Source organism: Chenopodium album, chromosome 23 (genome assembly GCF_948465745.1).
Source record: "Chenopodium album chromosome 23, dcCheAlbu1.1, whole genome shotgun sequence".
In the NCBI taxonomy this organism is placed as follows: Eukaryota; Viridiplantae; Streptophyta; class Magnoliopsida; order Caryophyllales; family Amaranthaceae; genus Chenopodium; species Chenopodium album.
This window is the reverse complement of record NC_137856.1, coordinates 14,027,903-14,053,275: the sequence shown is the minus strand read 5'-3', so window position 1 is coordinate 14,053,275 and position 25,373 is coordinate 14,027,903. Positions and strand designations below refer to the sequence as shown.

At 35.9% G+C, this 25,373-nt stretch overlaps 2 protein-coding genes and 1 pseudogene across 2 annotated transcripts; all 3 read left to right on the top strand.

Moving 5' to 3' along the window:
* Window positions 1–15,162: 15,162 nt before the first annotated feature.
* On the top strand, window positions 15,163–16,297 carry LOC145607073 (uncharacterized). Its single transcript, XM_081662844.1, has 2 exons — window positions 15,163–15,541; window positions 15,813–16,297. Exons 1-2 carry the CDS (start codon window positions 15,163–15,165, stop codon window positions 16,295–16,297), a joined length of 864 nt encoding a protein of 287 aa, XP_081518970.1.
* Window positions 16,298–20,645: 4,348 nt separating this feature from the next.
* On the top strand, window positions 20,646–23,090 carry LOC145607071 (uncharacterized). Its single transcript, XM_081662843.1, has 4 exons — window positions 20,646–20,918; window positions 21,523–21,719; window positions 22,193–22,558; window positions 22,706–23,090. The coding sequence occupies exons 1-4, from the start codon at window positions 20,646–20,648 to the stop codon at window positions 23,088–23,090; spliced, it is 1,221 nt and encodes a 406-aa protein (XP_081518969.1).
* Window positions 23,091–23,860: 770 nt separating this feature from the next.
* Window positions 23,861–24,346, top strand: LOC145607070 (secreted RxLR effector protein 161 pseudogene; annotated as a pseudogene).
* The last annotated feature ends 1,027 nt before the right edge of the window (window positions 24,347–25,373 follow it).

Here is a 25,373-nt window from a genome sequence, read left to right as displayed (position 1 = left end):
AAAAGCCGTCCTACTTCAAAAAGGCATGGACAAATAAGTTGCTTATAGAAAAAGCCGTCCGAATTAAGTAAAAGGCAAGGACATTGCAAATTCTAAAAAAAAAACAAAAAGTTGAAAAAGTGAAAAAAATTCAAAAATATTTCGATGTATTCTTTTCTCCTTCTAAGCATTGAGGACAATGCTTCATTTTAGCTTGGGGGAGGAGCGTGTACGCTTTTTGTATATATTTCTTTGTGAGTATAGCTTCAAGTAAGCTTGGGGGTGTTGTTTTTGTTTGGTGATAACTTAGTTTTGGTGTAAAGAAATGCGCAATCTTTGCTTCACTATTAGGAAAACCACCAAATTTTAAATTTTAGCCTACGTTCACCCTTATTGCCTTACGTTACAACCTTGGGGAAAGACCTTTCGACCTAGATAGTTGAGTCACTATTCGGGGGAGGGCATCATGGGTCATTGCCTAAGGAAAGGGGATGCATAGTCAAGATTGTCGAGTAGCCTAAAAATAATTCTTTTTCCGGTTCCTTCGAGGAATCATTGGGACTCTCACTAAGGGGAGATTTGAGACTAGTGGGGAGAACGCGGTAAGATTGTTTGGGATGAACGTGGATTGTGATGACTAGTTCCTATGCCTAGCATACCCTATGTTTCAATCAACCTAGGATATCTTGAAAAGTGCATACCTTAACTACTTGAGAAAGATTGTCATTCATTTGCATTATAGTCTTTGTGTTAGTTCATTTCGTAAAGGTTTGTTTTCATTTTATTTTCCTTTTTTTTTATGGTCTGCCTCATTGATGTTTGGTGGAGAGTTATGGGTCAAACTCTTAGGATACCCTTACGAGACCTCACTCGTCCTCATAGGCGACTTTGGGGTTTAAAGGGCTTGTTGTAGCTAAAAGCAACCGTGATTCCTACGACAGTGAGTTTTAGTGTATATTCTTATCTTGAGTCTTTCTTTTTCATTTTCAATAAAATTTTCATCCTTTATCTTTCTTGCTTTGTTTTGCTCGAGGACGAGCAAAAGTTTAGCTTGGGGGAATTTGATGAGTGACATTTATGGCACTCATTTGGTCCCTTTTTGGATAAATTTTATTTCATTTTATTACTCTCTTCTTTAGTTTTCCTTAGTTTTATTCTAGTTTTCTTCATTTTATGCTTTTTGTAGTAGTTTCTCTATTTTATGCATTTTCTAGTTTACTTGCTATTTTTCCCTTTTACTTGCTTTTTATCCTTTGATTGTAGGTTGTGATTGATTGTCCAAGGATTCCCGAGCTTCCTCTCCATAGTTTTCCATTGATTTTCATGCCTAAAGCTTGTGCAAGAAATCTCAAGTCAAAGGGAGGTCCAAGGAGCATGCTTCAAAGTCTTGTATATGCCTTTCTCATGGCTTATACCCTTCAAGAAATTCAAGGAAGTTCCTGCCTACCTTGTCCTCCATCACCATCATCTAGGATGTGTGCACCGAATGAACTAGGACGAAGAAGAAGAGAAGGAAGCAGCAGCCTTGTGCGGGCGCACTCGAGGAGTGTGCGGCCGCACATATGTCGAGTGCGGCCGCACACCAGGTGCGTGCGGGCGCACCTGTCTGGGTGTGCTCCCGTGCGCACCATTCTCTCTCCTCTGAGCGCCCGCACCGGCGTGGGTCTGTTTTTGGACGACATTCCCAACTTCCTCTTTGTATTTGATAGTTATTTCTTTCCTTTTATAGGGAGAGAATTAGATCTTAATGAGGGGAGAATTAGATTAGATTAGATTCTAGAGAGAGAAAACACTAGTTCTTAGCATTTTTAGAGAGAGAAAGTGTGGGTTTGATGATTGATGATTGAAGATTGCTTCATTTGATTTGATTTCTATCAAGTTTGTAAGGATTCTTTACTCTTTAATGCAATTTAATGTTTGATTTCATTAGTATTGTTGTTAGATTTGGTTAATTGATAGTTTGATTGATTTTGATTGAATTTGTTGGTTTCAATTTGATTTCAATTGATGAATTTGGGAATGATGATTAGTTTAGCTTTGATTTTGATGTTCTTCATGGATTGTGAGTAGTTTATTTGCTAGGGTAGTGGTGAAGCATGTATTGATGATGAATTGAGATTAATTTGGGGGAAATTGATTGAGTTGATAATGTGATTAAATTGGTTGATTGATTTTGTGCATGTGTGTGCTTGATTAGGCTTGATCACCCTTGTTATTCACACTAGATTGCATTGTGAGTTCATATTGATACGGACCATTGATTTGTGGCTTACGTTTACTCGATTGAGATATCTTGTGATGTTTCCTAGCTAGTGTTTGATGTAGTTGACGCTAATTAGACCTCTAGGAGAATAGCTTGATGCACTCTCTTGGTTGCAATTTCGGTTTTCCCTCACATTGCTTGACTTGATTGGTTGATTCCCCAAGTTGATTGAACTTCATTGTTGATGCATGTGGATCCATTCCCTTAGTGCCTTAGCATTCAATTAGTACTAGCTTTTTGCATTACCTAGCTTAGCTCTAGTTTCTACCATAAACCCCTACTAGAATTCGGAATAGCTTAACTTAGGCATTGTGCATTCGACCTCCATTCCTTTGGGTTCGACCTTGACTTACCACTACACTTCATAGGGGTTAGTTGAGTTACAAATTTTTTTTTGATTGGGTGGGGTGGTAGCCCAACGACCTACCGTTCTTCATCCCATCAGCGGGTCCTTTCTTTTGTAGATTGGATTCGTACCCTCATCCCCGAACCCTGTTTGGTTCAAGACCTTATGGAGTTGATGGTCCTTTTGGATTGTCTTTTGGGTTTACAAGTTTCTAAAACTCGTTGGCGACTCTTTTGCTCTCTTCTCTTTCCCTTTGGAACGCCACCATACTTTAGTGTATGATCACAGTGGGGTTCAAGTTTGGGATCATAATGCTTGAAATATTCCCTACAGTTATCTTCACAAGTATCGGTAACTGCTTGAGTGTTCCACTATGATAGTGACCTCAAACGATTGAAGTTAAGCTAAGTTATCGACTTACAAGCTTAGAATGAAGCAAGAAGAGCTACATCAGTTGTACGGTCGTATGTTTTGTTTAAAGACCTTTTAAGCCAAAGGCTGGAACAAGTAATGGTTATTATGTTCCATAATCAGCAATTGATCCGTTTACACACGGAAAGACTCACATTCAAAGTAATGAGCAATAGTTGCGAGATTTATTTGAATGGCATGGTTATCCAAGCATTGAGTCAAGAATGCTTGATTATAAACAAATATTTCCCTAACATGATAAAACTCACTAAGTTCAAGTCATGGGCTTGATTTGTGTTCCAAACATCTTTAGCGATGTCACGTCGACAAGAATCGTTCTAAGACAAGCAAGTCTTACTTGTTGAAACCGACAAAGTAGAGAGTTATTGTTCTTGGTATAGACAATTGACTCCGAAGGCTAAAGAGGATTCAATTACTTCAATGTTTCACAAAGAATTTGAAAGGATATGGCTATATTCATCAAATTTGAACAAACTTGGCTTGAGTAGCTCAAGAGTTCAGTGAAGTACAGAATCGACTTGGCAAGATATCAAAACGTCAAGATTAGATCGAGAGATGAGCCAAGCGTGACCATCTCAAAGTTATGAATGGAAATTTTCATAAATAACTCCACAAAGAACATAGTCTTTTCAAGTATATGTCTAAGGCTCTTAGTCTCAGTGGGAGTTCACTAGCTCAGTGGGAGCTAAGTGGCTCAGTGGGAGCTAGATGGCTCAGTGGGAGCTAGATGGCTCAATAAAGACTAAGATAGCTCAAGTGGGAGCTAACTGTTTGTTTCACAACGAACTTTTACCCAAAGACAATATACATGTCTCTTTGTAAGCATTCAAGTGAGACTACGGGCATTACCTCCACAACCTAATTGAGAACAAGATGTTTGTTTCTCTAAGTAGTGTCTTTCTAGAAAGTAACACGCTTCCAAAACAACAAGTGGGAGGAAAATGAACTCGATGACCATCGAGCTTAGCAACAAACTAGAACTGAGAATCTCGGAAGACCTTAAAGGACTTCATGAGAATGCTTGATCAAGAATACGCAAAAGGACTTTACAAGTGCCTTAAAAGAGAATTTATTACTCACAAAACATTAAAAATGTTGGAGTAAGATCAACATAATAAAAGGGCTTTGAAAGCGCCTTAAAACTCAGTGTTTGATGCAATCACCCCGTATAGGTATAGAATTCACCAAAGGCTTGGATTGAATCCTATAAATTTTCTATTAAGTTAGAAACAAACCTAAGACTTACAAGCATACTATTTACTATTAGATAGTAAAGGAATAATGTCTTGTAAGATAGCTACGACAAATCCAAATTCCGAATAATGGTTAAAGGCCATGAAAATCCGAAATAGACTCCATGTTTGAAAATCATGTTTGAAACTTGATTAATTTGCATGAAAGGTGAAAGACCCATCGATTGCAAATAAGTTTTCAAGGAGAAAACTAACAAATGTGGAAATGTATATGCATACATAGCTAGATTGGTTGAAAAGGATATAATTAATTTCAAAGAGTTGATTTTAATAAAAACCTATTCACCAATCGGAATGCTCAAGTCTTTTCGTGATTGATCTAGCAAAATTGCACATATGAAATATGGAAAAATAGATACAAAAACCGCCTTCCCAAAATAGGATTTTGGAAGTGACTATGGAATAGTCTAAGGGTTTTGAAAATCTAAATAATGCTAGATTTGAAAGCAAGCAAATGGAATCCGTCATGAGATTAAAGGAAGCATTGCATGAAGGAATTGGAACATGTTTACTCATAAAGTTAATAAGAGGATTGACTTATGGAGAAACATATAAATTCTGATGAACAAGAAGTTTGGTGGGAGAAAAAGTAATGGTCCAACAAGAAGTTTACGAACTCTATTGTGAAACAACTATCAAATGCTAAATGCTTAGATTTCAAAGTATTTTCGACAATGGACCGAGCTAAAGATGATACTTAGTACATGTTGGGAATTAAGTTCTATGGTATAGACTTAATTAAATGATTAAATGAGTAAAAGAAATTACCATGTTAAACATGAAGGACTTTGAAAGGCTTTCGACCCATATGTGTGAAACTAAGTAAATGTTCGAACTAAGTATAAGCTAGGCTAAGTACTAAGTCAAAGAAGAAAGACTCTAGTAAGAGACTTTCAACCATATCATATAGCGAATAATTTGGCAAGACTCAGTGTAACTGTATGAGCTAAAAGTCACATGGATGGAATAAAATTGAGAATCTTTCTAGAATTAAATCCATCGTGTAAAGCTATGATATGGAATCGTCAGATGACTTACATGCTTAGAGCATGTAAAGTACGTATATAATACCAATCGACATTAATCTAAGTATTAGATCATTAGATTATAGTCAAGAACATCCAAAGAACTTAGATAAGTAGTTGGATGAAGTTCTTGACACATGGAAACAAATATAATTTGAGTTTTGATGTTGCAAGCACAAACCTTAACAAGGATTAGATCCTTAAGAAGGAAGCCATTTATAAGCACGAGGCAAGAAGTATCGTGGCTTGAGAATAGTAACATGGATGTGCATCCATGTACAATGTGCGGGAATTTAAGGAAAATTTCCATGCTCACAAGTGATTAGGGTATCCCAAATCGTTGTGAGTCGCTGGGAGTGAAACCCATGCAAGGCATAATCAGGGAGTCTACTAAAATATATGTTGAGAATATTGTTGCCTTAAAGGCAATAATAAGGAAAGATGTTAAATGGAAAAGTTCGTTGTTGAACGTTGATGATTGTAGGTTGTCAAGTAGAAGGTCTCGAATCATAAAAATGAGTGGGAGCCATTTCTTGGACAATAAATCCTGAATCACATGTAATACATTAACACTCTCAAAGTTTATCATCTTATTATGGAAATGGTGGATAATGAAGATGCTAAGGTTTGCAAAGTAATTATAACTAAACCTATGCAATAAGTGAACGACAACATTCATAATTGCATGAAAGAAATCAAGCATATCAAATATGAGTGTGATTTCTATGAATGTTTTATGAAGAGTACTACTCTTAAAACATTTGGCAAAAACCATTTATCATAAGATGAAACATTGTGAAGTTTCATAGTGGAATAAAATATTTCTAAATATTCCACAAAACTATTTAATTGTGGTTTTGAATTAAATAATGAGTCCATTCGATTTTAATAAATATTCAAAATAGGGTATCAAGTCAATGGCTTGGATAAAGAAACACCTATTAAGTGAACATTGAATATTTTAATCGAAAATTATCCCTAATCAAGGTCATATTTTGTGGACGATTAATGACCATCAGAGATTAGTGTGTAGTATGATTTATAGCATCGTTTCTTGTGCTATGAGGATATAAATCATTTGCACAGGTATTGGTTTAGAACCATACTTGATCGACCTATGAGGATACTTTAAGAGATTTAAAAATCGTCATGAGTATTTTCTCATTATTACTATAGGAACTCTTTTCCTTTGACCATGAGTAGTGGGAGATCTCTTGTTTGAGTACTAGTCCGCTTTGGTATCCGCCAAACGTCTGCCGTAACTGGGGATTATAACGACAGATATCAAGCGGGTAGGTCCTCTTAGTAAGAGAAGCTACATTACAAGACTGGAAATGTCCCCTACTAAAAATAGGGAACATGTCTTGTTGTTTACAAGGCCTCTCGAAGAGCGATACTGTGAAAATGCATGGCCGTGCTCAGATGGATTTTAGAAATCATCTGCTTATTGACAGTCAAACTCGGATTTCGAGAAACACTTCTGGACGTAACAGAGATGACGAGTAATCTTACTCTGTAGTTCATGAAGAGACATGAAGAGACATAGGAAAGGGGCTATACACTAAATGCACACTTGTCTGGAAGGACAAGTGGGAGATTAAAAGGAATGGTGTCCTTCGAACAAGTGTATTATTCTGATAGCGGGTTCAAAATTATTAGAAAGCTATTATATTCAGCAAGGTCAAGTGATCGAAATGCCTGGGTGGAGGTCACTTCCGATCAGTAATATTAATATAATTAATATTACGGCTTAATCTTGACTGAACCCTTCGGGTCACACCCAAGAAAAATATACGAACTGACTCGACGAATTAATTCAGAAGAAATTAATTCGTCGCCCGAGTGTTAACATTTAGACGTCGGAATTTCGATCTTGGAGTGTCGAAACCGAGCGTCGGAGAATCTCAAATGTCGAGCCAAAATTTAGGATTTGGCGAGATGGGAAAATGCATCAAGTCAAGTAAAATCCTAGCCACGCAAAAGGCTAGGAATGCATGCCCAATAGGAGCGTGCCACGTGGAAGCACACATGGCAAAAAAAACGCCATGTGGCAGCACACGTGGCTGCCACGTTGGCAGCCGCCAGGTGGCAGCCGCCAGGTTGGCAACCTCCTAGTGGCAGCCACCAAGTGGCAGCGTGCCACGTTGGCAGCGTGCCACGTGGCAGCACCATGGTGGCGGCGAGCCACGGTGGCAATACATGTGGCGATGGTCGTGGACCCGGGTTGATGGGTCATGGACACGGGCCAAAATAAAATGGGCCAACCGAACCCAACTTGGGGCTCAAGGTTGGGTGACACATGGTTAGTTCACATTGCATGTGAAATGCCTTGGGGACCAAGTGAGAAAGTGGTCCACTCCTAACCATGTGACACTTGTTACTTGTTCCTTTGTTTATTTAACTAAGGGTTGAATTCACCAATCTTTCCATGTGGGATCTTTTTGTGAAAAGTCCCACATTGAAAGATGAGTGAAATTCACAAGGCATACTTCCTTATAAATAGTCATGGCATGGCTTGAGAATTCTTTGCTTGAGTGGGAGTTAGAAAGAGCATTCCATATTTTAGGAAAACTCTTAAACTCCATTACCACTTGGGTTTTGGTCGGACCTTGCTAACTCCAAGGTAGCGGACCTAAAAGTCGTGTTCGTCCTTTGTGGGTGGATACCGTTAGAGGCACGGCGCTTGCGGTGCTCAAGGCTTTCAAGTAAGAGCCCGTTTTGTGAGGGCGAAGCTCGCTTCAAGGGTATGATTCGTTCTTCCTTCTCTTGTGATTATTTATTTATGCTTTATGGTTTTATTAATTACGAGTGGTTCCTTGGTCGGGGTTGTTGCGCGGTGAGTCGGACTTACCAAACCCCAACATAAATACTAACCTAGCTAAATTTTGTTACAATAATACCCCACTAACCCACTTATAACCTTTTATATTAAAGTCAATTGATTTTCATGAAACTATGTGTTGGTTAGGTTGTAACACTTAAAAATTGTAGGAGTATAGAAGCGCTTTTATATGCTAATTTACAATAAAGTATGATTTAATAATTATTAATAATTGAGGTATAGCAAGCTATTCAAGATAGTAGTACATGGATTAGATTTAAATTGGACTAAAAGAGTTCCAAGTTCAATTCGTGCATTAGCATATTATGTGGCCATACTTTTCACTTGTTTTGTCCTGCTAATTCTAAATGCACTTACCTTTAAGATTATAATGAAAACCAAGTTAGTGTAAGGCATATGTGTTGGTCCTTTTTACAATAACCAAGCGTCTTTTCTTTTCAAGTTTATTTGTATATACTCAATTAATACTACTTTTCTTTATTAAATTATATGGACTAGAAATAATTCAAGTAGGGACACAAAACATTATCCATGATAACTCCTAAATTAGCTGGCAGTTGTAGCAAAGTGACTATAATACAAGTGATTTTTATCAGGTCACTAAAGATACTATGATACAAGAACCATAGATGTTCATTAAAGGTTGGTATTTCCATTAGTTAAATCATTAATAAGTGATTGTGCCTGACACTTAGACGTGTACATTAAGACTAACTATGCTAGAGAGTATCCAAATGTTCTTCTTTGCTTACATTGACTAAATCGTTTGTTAATTTCACAAGTAATTGTGGACCATGCCTATCTTTAGTGTTTATTAGGAAACTATTTAACAAAAATACTCCTCTCCTAAGCAAATAGTGAATTTGATATCTTGATGATTAATTACAACATCTGTGGGTCCGGGTTTCTCTTCCCCTTATTTTACTCAGATTTTCAGAGCAAGCTAGAAAATTAGAAAGTGTACAAAGTAGAAACTTCATGTTTGTGATGTATCTTGTTATTGTTTTAGTAGTTGTGCAAGTATTTTTGGTGCCCAATTAATTAGTTATTGCAAATGATCATAGATACTTTGGTCCAATCCTAAACTTAGTACTCTTTTAGTGAATCCATGGTATAGACATGACCAGATAAATTCATGAAAAAAATTGTACAAGTTAACAGACTCATGATTTTTGACTCAATAATTATGCATGTTGGCTGTTGTATTTTTCTCCATTTATTGCAATTAATTTGATTATTAACCATATCTACCTACATGCATACTTTCTACTTACGTAGATATGTATGATCCACAGCTAATGATTGTTGAGCGACCCAAATGACTAAACTTGTCAATTGAATGACTATGTATCATAATATACAACAGAGACACGCACCCTAAACATCTAAACTAAGATTTTTTTTTTTTCAAACATCTAAACTAAGATTATGTTGTATTCACTTATGATTATGTGAAAGTTTGAATTTTTAATCCTATCTAATTTTTTCAGTTACTGCAGCAAATCTACTTTGCTCAAACGGACGGAACCTTGTGTGATTCAGATCCTCTCCATTTTAAGAACAAAATATAACACTAGAACATATGTTAGCCTTCTACCTCAATTAAATAGGCAATGGCGGTCATATAAGCCTAATGAAATATCAAACAACCAGAATAAAATGGAACAAAACACAATTTATTAACATGCAAATTAGCAAATTCAGATTAAACCTCAAAAAACCTTAATCAAAATTGCAAATTTCATAACTAAAAGTCCTATAAACAGCATAACCCAAAAACATTGAATATTGACCCATGAAGAACAGCAAATTCAAACTTAAAAAATGCAATTACATAAGAAAAAAATACTCACAATTGATAATTTCAATCAACGAAGCCCGCAAACACCACTAGAGAGGACAATGAAGTGCTCAATTTGCAGAAATAGAAGAATTTCTCAACTGCCCACAATTTGCCAGAGAAGAGGAATCGCTCAACAAATTATTGGACTGAAGGGAACTCTTTAATTAATTTAGGGAAACTGGGATTTGGATTTGGATTGAAGGGAACTCAATTTGGGAAAATTGGGATTGAGGGTTGTAGTTTCTAGCTGCAAAACAAAAAAAAATAAAAAAATTTGTGAAGTGGAGGGAGCAGTGAAGTCATGGGTAATTGTGAGTAGTAGACTAGTATTTTAATACTAGTAGTTTGGTGGGAAATTAGGCTAAGAAATAGGAATACTTTTTTATTATTATTTATTTATTATGTATAACCACTTTAATTGATAGCACTTAATTAACAGCGTTAAGGAATAAACGCTATATAAAACTATGATGAAAACTAAGGTGATTTTAATAGCATCTTTCTAACAGCACTTAAAAATAATGTGCTATCATTTGATAACAATAATAGCATTTTATCATTAGTGCTATTAATTTGGTGCTACTAATTAACCCTTTTGTTGTAGTGTTAGAGGATCATTTGTTGGTGTGGTAAAAGAAACTTTTGAAGAAATATTTGATTTGTATGAAAAACATGCTGTCATATTGGGGTTTTTGATAAGAAAGCATACAACTAGATACATCACACACACAAATATAGTAAGTGAGAAAAATTATGTATGTTCTGTTGAAGGAAACAGAAATTCAGGTGACAAGAAAACAAAGTTAGTTGAAATGGTTGATGAACAGAATGTAAATGTAATAACAAGAAAGCCAAGACAAGTTGCCATTACAAGATCGAATTGCAAGGCATGCATAAGACTTAGACTTTGTAATGTATAAAGTGAGCCTTTTAATTGTATGAAATGACCCCTTTATAATGCATGAAATGACCCTTTTATTTTCAATATAGGTAATACAAGACATAGACTTTGTATCTAACATTTGGAACAAAATGCAATAACTAGATTTGGGGTTCTTAAAAAAGACAAAGAGTTCAAGTATGCATTCAACCAGTGCTTAAAGTAGTGTGTGACATAACAAAATTTCAAGAAAAGTGGCAAGCGATGATGCAGAAATATGACTTGACAACACACACTTGGTACAAAAGAGTGTATGAATTGAAAGAGAAATACTGTCCTACCCTTATTAGAGATTTCTTTTCAGTAGGAATTTTGTGGTCACAAAGGAGTGAAAGCATTAATAATGCTATAGGATTCAAAGCAAGTAAAGCAACTAGCTTGACATAATTTTATACCATATTTAAGAAGATAACCAATTGTTGGAGAAGCATAGAGAAATATGATGAGTTTATTTGTACTAAGTCAGTAGCATTTACTTCATTGCCACTGTCCGGAATGCTTAAGCATGCTACACAGGTAAAAAGTTAACTCAATAGTACATAAATAACACAAATATATAACAGCTTAAATATAGCTACATGATTTTGGTGAACACGTTTTCACTTTGTCATTCTTCAGAGATTTTAAAGAGGAGTTTGGATACTCTATGGCAACAACTATTCAAATGATATGGAGAAATGAAGAATGTCTACTTTATCAAGTAACCCTAGAAGATAAGCCATGGTCTGCACATCAAGTACACTATATATATACATGAGAGCCAAAGTGTATGGTGTACTTGCAAAAAATTTGAAGCATCTGGATGGTTATGTTATCATTGCATCAGAAATCTACATCTACATTCGGAAACAAGAATACCAGACAATTATGTTACAAAAAGATGGACTTAGTTTGCAAAAACAACGGCATGGAATATGTTGAAGAATCTGGATCCTACATGGCCATATACTCCATGGAGGCAAAGTAATAATGAGGAAATACTACAATTCTAATCTAAAAAAGTCAAGAAAATGAAGAGACAAGAGCATTTATGGAAGAAAGCTTCAGAAATAGCCTAAAAATGGTGGAAGACTTACTTGCTTCTGCTGCTCGGAGAGAAGATGGTGCATAAGTTGCTTCTGACATTCCTGATGTGGCAGACATCACTTAGAGCAATAATGATGTTTCTTCGGCATCTAGTACAAGCACAAGTGTACCCATAATACTTGATCCTAAAAGAGTTGTAACAAAAGGAAGAAGAAAGAGAGCAAAAGGAGGGCTTGAAAAAGGCAAGAGAAAAAAGAAACAAGAATTGCCACCTCCACATTCAGAATTTGGATCAAAGACACCTAACATATATATGACTCATTTAAGAATTTTTTTAAGAACATTTTTTTAATCATTATTATTATACTTTGTATTGTTATACTATTTTTTCTTTTTTTTATTTACTCTATGACTAGTTTGATTGAATTTGAATGATACTGTCATCAGTACATGTTTAGTGGAAACATGAACAAAGTAAACGCATAACCTTTTGTGAACATAAGTTACCCTTTTGTGGAGATAAGGACATAAGTTACCATTTTTATGTACAAAAGTTACCCTTTTCATGCCTAAAAGTTACCCTTTTTACCCACGCACAAAAAGTACCCTTTTTATGTTACAAAGTTACCCATTTTATGCACAAAAGTGACCCCATAAAAAACTGAATTGAACCTTTTACCTGTATGAAGTATTCTTGTACCTGCATGAAGTGACCCTTTTTTAGTAAATTAGTATATTAAAAAGAAAGATATATACAAAATAACATTTCAAATTACTTAATGTATGCACATACTAACATTCATTTTTCAAGAAAAATAAAAAAAAACCACCAAAAACTATACAATAAGTTTAAATACATAATTGAACTTGATGCATATGCACATACATTAAGTTTTCAAAAAAAATACTCTTACACGTAATCACCTAATCACGAACAAGTCATTTCACTCTTTAGAAGGAGTGTACTTTTTTTTTGCTTTTTTGCCCTTTTTCTTTGGGCTTTTCTTCTTCTGCCTCTGCCTTTGCCTTTTCTTCTTTCCTCAGCTTCTTTCTTCTTCATCTCAACAATTGCAGCCTTTCTTCTTACTTCAATTACCTGGACATAATTAGCATTTTTCTTCCTCTCATTTAACTTTGCTAATTCTGACAAGACATCAGTCGTAGATTCATTCATATCAAACAATACAAGTGCGGTATAGATCTGTCCACATAGAAATTTCTTCCAGCAACCTCACAACAGAGAATAAAAATCCTTATCAATATGAAATTAATAAAAACATCAGAAGGGGAAAAACAAAAGACAAATAGATTTACAATTATTGTTTTGAGTTCATTTAATTTGAACGATTCACCAACAAAATGCAGCATGTGATACATGACAAACACCCCACATTCCAACTTGTGAATCTTATCCTTTCTCCATTCCAACTCAACAATTTCAAACTCATAAGAAGGTATCTAAGAACTCTTTGGATGATTTCTTTTGTCAAGATAAGCACCCAATTGAACACACTGATAAAAAAATTATAAAAGTTTAGAATACATTGAATATCAAAAAAAAAAAAAAAAAAAACTTTAAATTGAAACAGTAAATGAACAGAAACATACCACTTGAGAAGATAAATCTCTAAGGTATTCAAGACTAGAACCACGCCAATTAATATTGTCAAGATAATTTATTAACTCTTTTGCATGATCAACAACAAACAAAACTTAGTGATTCTCAAGAAGAATAGGATTATAGATTCGAAATAGCAAAATTAAAAGTAATTTAATTTGGACAGAGCATTTCACAAACAAATCTCTTTTAAGGGTATAATATTAGTTTAACATGAAATATACCAGTTCAGCATCCATTATATCACATTCAGGATTCTCGTAGCTGACCCACCCTTCCCATATATCGTGCAAATCCTTAACAGCGAGCATTAGAAATGTCACCTTGCCCAATATTTTCACAAACATACAACAATGCAAACTATTAAAGTATAAGATCTTGTTTATATATAAATATAAAGTCAATGTTTTTAAATATAAAAATATCAAGTTACTTACACTTTGCATCACACCAAAAAAGAATTTTCGAGCACCAAAATACTCAAAACATGCTAACTCATTCAGATTTAGAGAAAAGCAATCAATAATGCACCATCAAATCCTAAGTGGAGCAGCAAGGGACAACATATCTTCTCTTGGAACTAGAAAATTCATTCCAAAAGTCACAAGGTTCTCACTGCAACGATAAAAAATAAGATAAGAAATAAAAAAAATAAAGGAAAAAAACGGATAAAAAAATATTTATGATAGAAAATGACATTTAAATTCCTATGCATTGATTCATCCTTCGTCAAACAATAATCAAGAACTTTCAATGTTTAATTATTTTGAGAATTGTAGATAAATTTCAAGTTAATAATTAAATTACTTAGGCAATGGTGTTGTAATTTAATTAATTAAGAATATTAAAGCAAACATTTAATCTTGGTTAAAGATTAATGAAGGAGAACTCAAACACCATAACCTCTGTTCGCTGCCCCTTTTTACGCCCGGTCAGCCGCCCGGTTAGGGTGGTGCTCGCTTGACCGGGCGCGAGGTTGGTTGATTTTCGTTCTTCTCCACCGCCCGATCAGGCCACCACCGCCCGATCGGGCACGAGAAGGAAACAAAAAAAAAACGACGAAAATGAATCCTGGAAAAAGGAGTACCGCCCGATCGGGCGCGAGGGGAAGCGAATTTCAGGCGTTCCAGTTAGCCCGATCGGGAGGCGGTGGCCCGATCGGGCGCGCGTTAGAGAGGAAAATGAAACTGACGGTTTCAGTCAGTTTTGCTTTGTGTTTTTCCAGTTTTTCGTGGCTTTTGGCTGTAACTTGACTTTAATATATATATGTTCTAAAACATATGTTGAAGAGACTTGAGAAAATAATCAGATTTTATTTTCTTGAAACCTTTGCAAGTTTTTCATTTATCATCATCATAAATCCAAAAGCTTTTATACATTGAATTGTAATTATCCTACTTGTAATTACAATTGTTCTTCGTTGTATCTCCTTAGTAAATTTCCGTGAAAACCCGGTTGTAGTTTAGGGTCGGAATTATACTTTTGGGAAAGTGATCCCGTTCACGCCTCGAAGTTTTCCGGTTCAATTGTTTGCTGTTTTTGTGATCCTTGATCATACACAAATTCCCCAACAATCCAAAAGTATAATTACAAAGATGGCAAATGTTAAGGAAATAATGACCAACATTCAAAAGTTGGACAAATTCGAGGGAGTTGATTTTCGAAGATGGCAGAAAAAGATGCATTTCTTCTTGACTACTATTGGGGTGGCTTATGTTCTTGCAACTCCGAAACCCGAGGAGAAGGAGGAGGAAACTATGGATGATGCAAAGAAACGCAACAAGTGGGAAAATGCCAATTATATTTGTTGTGGCCATATTCTCAATGGTATGTCTAATAAACTCTTTGATATTTATCAGTTTAATGATTCTGCTAAGTCTTTATGGGATGAATTAGAGGCTAAGTATATTGCTGAAGATGCTTCTATCAAGAAATTTCTTGTTAGTAAATTTAACAATTATAAGTTTGTTGAAAGTAGGCCAATTATGGAACAGTTTCATGAAGTTCAAAGAGTATTAGGAAGTCTTAGACAGCATAACATAGTTCTTGATGAGACCTTTGTAGTGCCATCGATAATAGACAAATTAATTGCCCTTTTCTTGGAAAGACTTTAAAAGTGGTTTAAAGCATAAAAAGGATGATGTTAACCTTGAGATTTTGGCTTCACACATCCGGATTGAGGAAGAAATCCGGGTGTAAGAGGGAAATAAAGATGGAAATCCTAGTTCTACTACGGTAAATGTAGTGGAGAATGCCAAACAAAATGTGAGAACAAGGGGTAATGACTCAAACAAAAATAAAGGCAAGAAGCCTAAGGAAAGTGGTGATGGTTCAAAGTCACGTGCTTGTTGGGTTTGTGGAAAACCCGGACACTTCAAGAAAGATTGCACAATCTGGAAGAAGAAAATGAGCAAGAAGAAGGCTCAAGATGGGAATGGCAATGCTAGCCAATCCCAAGACATACAAGGTAAATCTTGTGCACAAATTTCATTTAATTCATTTATGGATTATGTGTGTATGATTTCGGAAATCAATTGTGTACAGGCTGATTGTTCGTGGTATATCGATTCGGGCGCATCGAGGCATGTGTGCAAGGATAGATCATTGTTCAAGACCTTCTTGGAGGTTGACGATGGAGAAATTCTCTATATGGGCAATGACTCTACAGCTAAGGTGCTTGGCAAAGGACAAGTGGAGCTAGTTTTAGTTTGGGAAAATCTCTTATTTTAAGAGATGTGTTGTATTCTCCCGAACTTAGGAGGAATCTTGTATCCGGTGCGGTATTGAATCGATTAGGTTTTAAGATGGTGTTTGAGTCAGATAAATTTATTTTGTCTAAAGGAGGTCAATTTGTAGGACTTGGTTATTTGTGTAATGGTATGTTTAAATTAAGTATTTCAAATACTTTGAATGATGTTGTGTATGTTGTTAATGATAATTCTTCTCTATGGCATTTGCGACTTGGTCATGTTAATTACAAAAAAATGTATTTTATGTCGAAGCATGATATGATACCTGTGTTTGATCCATGAATAGAGAAGTGTAGGATATGCATGTTAACCAAAATCACAAGGAAACAATTTCCTCAAGTTGTTGAGAAAAATAATTCATTGCTTGAATTAGTGCATAGTGACTTGTGTGATTTTCACAACACACCTTCTTTAGGGAATAAGAAATATTTGGTAACTTTTATTGATGATTATTCAAGGTTTTGTTACATTTATTTTTTATTCTCTAAAGATGAAGCCCTTGATAAATTTAGAACTTACAAAAGTGAAGTAGAATTGCAAACCAATGAAAAGATTAAAAAGTTAAGAACCGATAAAGGAGGTGAATACTATGATCCAATTTATTTCCAATCTTTAGGTTTAGTACATGAAACTACCGCGGCATATACACCACAACAAAATGGTGTAGCGGAAAGGAAGAATAGGACACTAGAAGAAATGGTAAATTCTATGTTGTCATATTCAAGTCTAAGTGATGGTGTTTGGGGTGAAGCCGTTTTAACGGCTTGTTATGTGTTAAATCGTGTTCCCATGAAAGGGAAAGATGTAACCCCATATAAGCTATGGTATAAAAGGAAACCAAACTTGAGTCATCTCAAAGTTTGGGGTTGTAGGGCAATTGTAAAAGTGCCGGAACCTAAACGTAAAAAGTTAGGTGAAAGAGGAGTTGAATGCATTTTTATAGGATATGCGGATCATAGCAAATCCTATAGGTTCTATGTAATAGAGCAAAATGACTGTTGGTCGGTACATACCACCATTGAGTCAAGGGATGCATTGTTTGATGAAAATCGATTTTCATCAATTCCTAGAACAAAAGATATAACTCCAAATACCAATGCTCAAAGTTTTGATCAAGTTGTCATTGATCAAGAAGTTGATGACCAAACTCATTTAGAAGAGGCATCTACATCATCATCACAACCTAGGAGAAGTAAGAGGGCAAGGAAAGAAAAATCTTTTGGCCCGGACTTTCATGTATACTTAGTTGAAGGATCAAGGGAATCTGTTTCGACAAAATTCCCGTACATTTTTAATGTGGAAGATGATCCTTTGACCTATGATGAGGCTATGAGGTCTCGTGATGCTCCATTTTAGAAGGAAGCTATTAATGATGAGATGGAATCCATCATGGGAAACAATACTTGGGTTTTAGCTAAATTACCACCAAAATGTAAACCAATTGGGTGTAAATGGATCTTCAAGAAGAAATTGAGGATTGATGCAACGGTTGAAAAGTTCAAAGCCCGGTTAGTGGCACAAGGTTTTACACAAAAACCTAGTATCGATTATTTTGATACATATTTACCCGTTGCTAGAATCTCAACTATAAGGTTATTGATTGCACTTGCGGCAATCCATAATCTTGTGATCCATCAAATGGATGTCAAGACAGCATTCTTGAATGGAGATCTAGAGGAAGAAGTTTACATGCGACAACCGGAAGGGTTTGTTGTGGAAGGTCAAGAAGAAAAGATTTGCAAGTTGATTAAATCTTTGTATGGGCTAAAGCACCTAAGCAATGGCATCAAAAGTTTGATGAGGTTGTGTTGTCTAATGGATTTAAGCTGAATAATTCAGACAAGTGTATTTATAGCAAATTTGATGACAACGGTCAAGGTGTCATAATTTGTCTATATGTAGATGACATGTTGATCTTTGGAACGGATTTGTCACAAGTTGAAAAGACAAAGTCGTTCCTTAGTTCAAAGTTTTCCATGAAAGACATGGGAGAAGCAGATGTCATCTTGGGCATAAGGATAAAGAGGGAAAAAGGAAAGTTGATTTTGTCACAATCTCATTACATTGAGAAAGTGCTCAAGAAATTCAATGTGAGTGAAGACACTACTTCTCTTTATTCAACACCTATGGATCCTAGCATAAAGTTGATACCTAATGAAGGTTATGCGGTTTCACAACTTGAATATGCTAGAGTAATAGGTTGTTTGATGTATGCATGACAAGTACTTAACCGGATATTGCTTTTGCAGTTGGTCAACTGAGTAGGTACACTAGCAAGCCTAGTATGCTACATTGGCAAGCTGTTCGACGCTTGTTAAAGTACTTGAAGAAAACCAAGGAGTATGGTTTGTCTTATAGTGGATATCCATCAATTGTAGAAGGATATTCGGATGCAAGTTGGGTCTCTAACAAAGATCATTCCTCCACAAGTGGATGGGTTTTCCGATATGGGGGAAGTGCTATTTCATGGGCTTCTAAGAAGCAAACTTGCATTGCGAACTCCACAATGACATCGGAGTTCATTGCTTTGCATTCGGCTGGTAAAGAAGCAGAATGGTTAAAGGATCTCATGTTTGAGATTCCTTTGTTGCCAAAACCGATATCACCAATAGTGATACATTGTGAAAACAATGCTACCTTGGTAAGGGCTTATAGCCAAGTTTATAATGGTAAGTCAAGGCACATTCGAGTACGGCATAGCTACATCCAAGGACTTATCAAGGTTAGTGTGATCACTATTGATTATGTTCGAACGGATCTTAATCTCACTGATTGTTTTACAAAGGCATTGGCTAGAGATGTTAATAAAAGGATGACAATCGGTTTAGGATTGGAGCTCTAAATAATTATAATTAGGAGAATCTCAACTTAACGCCCAATAAGACGTTGGGTCTTAAGTTCAATGAGATAAATTTTCTTAATTATTGATTGGGAACTTGTTTATTCATCCAAGGTAAAGTTCCGGTTTTTCTGTGATGAAAAGAGGTTGTTTTTAACTTAATAGAATTCCTGATAAAAGTGCTTTGTCACAGGAGCATGTTGGAACTCTACCTATATTAGTACGAGGTTTTGCCGCTTTAAGAATATATTTAGGGTGTAGCTTTGATGTACTTATGAATAGATATGGACACATGGCTTATAGTGTCAAGCTAATATGTATTTAAGTAATTAATCTTGTGTGTGTAATATCTTCGAGTTTCCCAATGTGTTGATTTTGGTTCAAACGTTTTACAATACCAAATCGATACGGATTATTGAATTGTATATTTCACTAAGTTGGAGTTCAAGTCTATGTACACTTTCATTTATGCATAAGATTGTTTTGTGACGATGATGTTTTTGCAATATGTCTAGATTAATTCTCAAAATGGGGAAGGATTGTTGAATTATTTTGAGAATTGTAGATAAATTTCAAGTTAATAATTAAATTACTTAGGCAATGGTGTTGTAATTTAATTAATTAAGAATATTAAAGCAAACATTTAATCTTGGTTAAAGATTAATAAAGGAGAACTCAAACACCATAACCTCTGTTCGATGCCCCTTTCGACGCCCGGTCAGCCGCTCGGTCAGGGTGGTGCTCGCCCGACCGGGCGCGAGGCTGGTTGATTTTCGTTCTTCTCCACCGCCCGATCGGGCCACCACCACCCGATCGGGCCACCACCACCCGATCGGGCACGAGAAGGAAACAAAAAAAAACGACGAAAATGAATCATGGAAAAAGGAGTACCGCCAGATCGAGCCACCACCGCCCGATCGGGCGCGAGGGGAAGCGACTTTTAGGCATTCAAGTCAGCCCGATCGGGCGGCGGTGTCCCGATCGGGCGCGCGTTAGAGTGGAAAATGAAACTGACGGTTTCAGTCAGTTTTGCTTTGTGTTTTTTCAGTTTTTCGTGGCTTTTGGCTGTAACTTGACTTTAATATATATATGTTCTAAAACATATGTTGAAGAGACTTGAGAAAATAATCAGATTTTATTTTCTAGAAACCTTTGCAAGTTTTTCATTTATCATCATCATAAATCCTAAAGCTTTTATACATTGAATTGTAATTATCCTACTTGTAATTACAATTGTTCTTCGTTGTATCTCCTTAGTAAATTTCCGTGAAAACCCGGTTGTAGTTTAGGGTCGGAATTATACTTTTGGGAAAGTGATCCCGTTCACGCCTCGAAGTTTTCCGGTTTAATTGTTTGTTGTTATTGTGATCCTTGATGATACACAAATTCCCCAACAATCCAAAAGTATAATTACAAACATAGCAAATGTTAAGGAAATAATGACCAACATTCAAAAGTTGGACAAATTCGAGGGAGTTGATTTTCGAAGATGGCAGAAAAATATGCATTTCTTCTTGACAGTATTGGGGTGGCTTATGTTCTTGCAACTCCAAAACCCGAGGAGAAGGAGGAGGAAACTTTGGATGATGCAAGGAAACGCAACAAGTGGGAAAATGACAATTATATTTGTTGTGGCCATATTCTCAATGGTATGTCTAATGAACTCTTTGATATTTATCAGTTTAATGATTCTGCTAAGTCTTTATGGGATGAATTAGAGGCTAAGTATATGGCTGAAGATGCTTCTATCAAGAAATTTCTTGTTAGTAAATTTAATAATTATAAGTTTGTTGAAAGTAGGCCAATTATGGAACAGTTACATGAAGTTCAAAGAGTATTAGGAAGTCTTAGACAACATAACATAGTTCTTGATGAGACCTTTGTAGTGTCATCGATAATAGACAAATTAATTGCCCTTTTCTTGGAAAGACTTTAAAAGTGGTTTAAAGCATAGAAAGGATGATGTTAACCTTGAGAGTTTGGCTTCACACATCCGGATTGAGGAAGAAATCCGGGTGTAAGAGGGAAATAAGGATGGAAATCCTAGTTCTACTACGGTAAAAGTAGTGGAGAATGCCAAACAAAATGTGAGAACAAGGGGTAATGACTCAAACAAAAATAAAGGCAAGAAGCCTAAGGAAAGTGGTGATGGTTCAAAGTCACGTGCTTGTTGGGTTTGTGGAAAACCTGGACACTTCAAGAAAGATTGCACAATTTGGAAGAAAAAAATGAGCAAGAAGAAGGCTCAAGATGGGAATGGCAATGCTAACTAATCCCAAGACAAACAAGGTAAATCTTGTGCACAAATTTCATTTAATTCATTTATGGATTATGTGTGTATGATTTCGGAAATCAATTGTGTACAGGCTGATTGTTCGTGGTATATCGATTCGGGCGCATCGAGGCATGTGTGCAAGGATAGATCATTGTTCAAGACCTTCTTGGAGGTTGATGATGGAGAAATTCTCTATATGGGCAATGACTCTACTGCTAAGGTGCTTGGCAAAGGACAAGTGGAGCTAGTCTTTAGTTTGGGAGAATCTCTTATTTTAAGAGATGTGTTGTATTCTCCCGAACTTAGGAGGAATCTTGTATCCGGTGCGGTCTTTAAATTAATCGATTAAGTTTTAAGATGGTGTTTGAGTCAGATTAATTTTTTTTGTCTAATGGAGGTCAATTTGTAGGACTTGGTTATTTGTGTAATGGTATGTTTAAATTAAGTATTTCAAATACTTTGAATGATGTTGTGTATGTTGTTAATGATAATTCTTCTCTATGGCATTTGCGACTTGGTCATATTAATTATAAAAAATTGTATTTTATGTCGAAGCATGATATGATACCTGTGTTTGATCCAAAAATAGAGAAGTGTAGGACATGCATGTTAACCAAAATCACAAGGAAACCATTTCCTCAAGTTGTTGAGAAAAATAATTCATTGCTTGAATTAGTGCATAGTGACTTGTGTGATTTTCACAACACACCTTCTTTAGGGAATAAGAAATATTTGGTAACTTTTACTGATGATTATTCAAGGTTTTGTTACATTTATTTGTTATTATCTAAAGATGAAGCCCTTGATAAATTTAGAACTTACAAAAGTGAAGTAGAATTGCAAACCAATGAAAAGATTAAAAAGTTAAGAACTGATAAAGGAGGTGAATACTATGATCCAAGTTATTTCCAATCTTTAGGTTTAGTACATGAAACTACCGCGGCATATACACCACAACAAAATGGTGTAGCGGAAAGGAAGAATAGGACACTAGAAGAAATGGTAAATTCTATGTTGTCATATTCAAGTCTAAGTGATGGTGTTTGGGGTGAAGCCGTTTTAACGGCTTGTTATGTGTTAAATCGTGTTCCCATGAAAGGGAAAGATGTAACCCCATATAAGCTATGGTATAAAAGGAAACCAAACTTGAGTCATCTCAAAGTTTGGGGTTGTAGGGCAATTGTAAAAGTGCCGGAACCTAAACGTAAAAAGTTAGGTGAAAGAGGAGTTGAATGCATTTTTATAGGATATGCGGATCATAGCAAATCCTATAGGTTCTATGTAATAGAGCAAAATGACTGTTGGTCGGTACATACCACCATTGAGTCAAGGGATGCATTGTTTGATGAAAATCGATTTTCATCAATTCCTAGACCAAAGGATATAACTCCAAATACCAATGCTCAAAGTTTTGATCAAGTTGTCATTGATCAAGAAGTTGATGACCAAACTCATTTAGAAGAGGCATCTACATCATCATCACAACCTAGGAGAAGTAAGAGGGCAAGGAAAGAAAAATCTTTTGGCCCGGACTTTCATGTATACTTAGTTGAAGGATCAAGGGAATCTGTTTCGACAAAATTCCCGTACATTTTTAATGTGGAAGATGATCCTTTGACCTATGATGAGGCTATGAGGTCTCGTGATGCTCCATTTTAGAAGGAAGCTATTAATGATGAGATGGAATCCATCATGGGAAACAATACTTGGGTTTTAGCTAAATTACCACCAAAATGTAAACCAATTGGGTGTAAATGGATCTTCAAGAAGAAATTGAGGATTGATGCAACGGTTGAAAAGTTCAAAGCCCGGTTAGTGGCACAAGGTTTTACACAAAAACCTAGTATCGATTATTTTGATACATATTCACCCGTTGCTAGAATCTCAACTATAAGGTTATTGATTGCACTTGCGACAATCCATAATCTTGTGATCCATCAAATGGATGTCAAGACAGCATTCTTGAATGGAGATCTAGAGGAAGAAGTTTACATGCGACAACCGGAAGGGTTTGTTGTGGAAGGTCAAGAAGAAAAGGTTTGCAAGTTGATTAAATCTTTGTATGGGCTAAAGCACCTAAGCAATGGCATCAAAAGTTTGATGAGGTTGTGTTGTCTAATGGATTTAAGCTGAATAATTCAGACAAGTGTATTTATAGCAAATTTGATGACAACGGTCAAGGTGTCATAATTTGTCTACATGTAGATGACATGTTGAGCTTTGGAACGGATTTGTCACAAGTTGAAAAGACAAAGTCGTTCCTTAGTTCAAAGTTTTCCATGAAAGACATGGGAGAAGCAGATGTCATCTTGGGCATAAGGATAAAGAGGGAAAAAGGAAAGCTGATCTTGTCACAATCTCATTACATTGAGAAAGTGCTCAAGAAATTCAATGTGAGTGAAGACACTACTTCTCTTTATTCAACACCTATGGATCCTAGCATAAAGTTGATACCTAATGAAGGTTATGCGGTTTCACATCTTGAATATTCTAGAGTAATAGGTTGTTTGATGTATGCCATGACAAGTACTAGACCGGATTTTGCTTTTGCAGTTGGTCAACTGAGTAGGTACACTAGCAAGCCTAGTATGCTACATTGGCAAGCTGTTCGACGCTTGTTGAAGTACTTGAAGAAAACCAAGGAGTATGGTTTGTCTTATAGTGGATATCCATCGGTTGTAGAAGGATATTCGGATGCAAGTTGGATCTCTAACAAAGATCATTCCTCCACAAGTGGATGGGTTTTCCGATATGGGGGAGGTGCCATTTCATGGGCTTCTAAGAAGCAAACTTGCATTGCGGACTCCACAATGACATCGGAGTTCATTGCTTTGCATTCGGCTGGTAAAGAAGCAGAATGGTTAAAGGATCTCATGTTTGAGATTCCTTTGTTGCCAAACCGATATCACCAATAGTGATACATTGTGATAATAATGCTACCTTGGCAAGGGCTTATAGCCAAGTTTATAATGGTAAGTCAAGGCACATTGGAGTATGGCATAGCTACATCCAAGGACTTATCAAGGATAGTGTGATCACTATTGATTATGTTCGAACGGATCTTAATCTCGCTGATTGTTTTACCAAGGCATTGGCTAGAGATGTTAATAAAAGGATGGCAATCGGTTTAGGGTTGGAGCTCTAAATAATTATATTTAGGAGAATCTCAACTTAACGCCCAACAAGACATTGGGTCTTAAGTTCAATGAGATTAATTCTCTTAATTATTGATTGGGAACTTGTTTATTCATCCAAGGTAAAGTTTCGGTTTTTCTGTGATGAAAAGAGGTTGTTTTTAACTTAATAGAATTCCTGATAAAAGTGCTTTGTCACAGGAGCATGTTGGAACTCTACCTATATAAGTACGAGGTTTTTCCGTTTCAAGAAGCTATTTAGGGTGTAGCTTTGATGTACTTATGAATAGATATGGACACATGGCTTATAGTGTCAAGCTAATATGTATTTAAGTAATTAATCTTGTGTGTGTAATATCTTCGAGTTTCCAAATGTGTTGCTTTTGGTTCAAACGTTTTACGATACCAAATCGATACGGATTCTTGAATTGTATATTTCACTAAGTGGGAGTTCAAGTCTCTGTACACTTTCATTTATGCATAAGATTGTTTTTTGATGATGATGTTTTTGCAATATGTCTAGATTAATTCTCAAAATGGGGGAGGATTGTTGAATTATTTTGAGAATTGTAGATAAATTTCAAGTTAATAATTAAATTACTTAGGCAATGCTGTTGTAATTTAATTAATTAAGAATATTAAAGAAAACATTTAATCTTGGTTATAGATTAATGAAGGAGAACTCAAACACCATAACCTCTGTTCGCTGCCCCTTTCGACGCCCGGTCAACCGCCCGGTTAGGGTGGTGCTCGCCCGACTGGGCGCGAGGCTGGTTGATTTTCGTTCTTCTCCACCGCCCGATCGAGA

Excerpts from the sequence above, each read along its gene's own strand:
- LOC145607073 (XM_081662844.1), top strand. The coding sequence starts at position 15,163 with ATGGCAAATGTTAAGGAAATAATGACCAACATTCAAAAGTTGGACAAA. Across the intron at positions 15,542-15,812 it reads CAATTATAAGTTTGTTGAAA|TGGAGAATGCCAAACAAAAT; the intron begins GTAGGCCAATTA and ends CGGTAAATGTAG.
- LOC145607071 (XM_081662843.1), top strand. The coding sequence starts at position 20,646 with ATGGCAGAAAAATATGCATTTCTTCTTGACAGTATTGGGGTGGCTTAT. Across the intron at positions 20,919-21,522 it reads CTTCTATCAAGAAATTTCTT|GCTGATTGTTCGTGGTATAT; the intron begins GTTAGTAAATTT and ends AATTGTGTACAG. Across the intron at positions 21,720-22,192 it reads CTTATTTTAAGAGATGTGTT|GTTTTGTTACATTTATTTGT; the intron begins GTATTCTCCCGA and ends TGATTATTCAAG.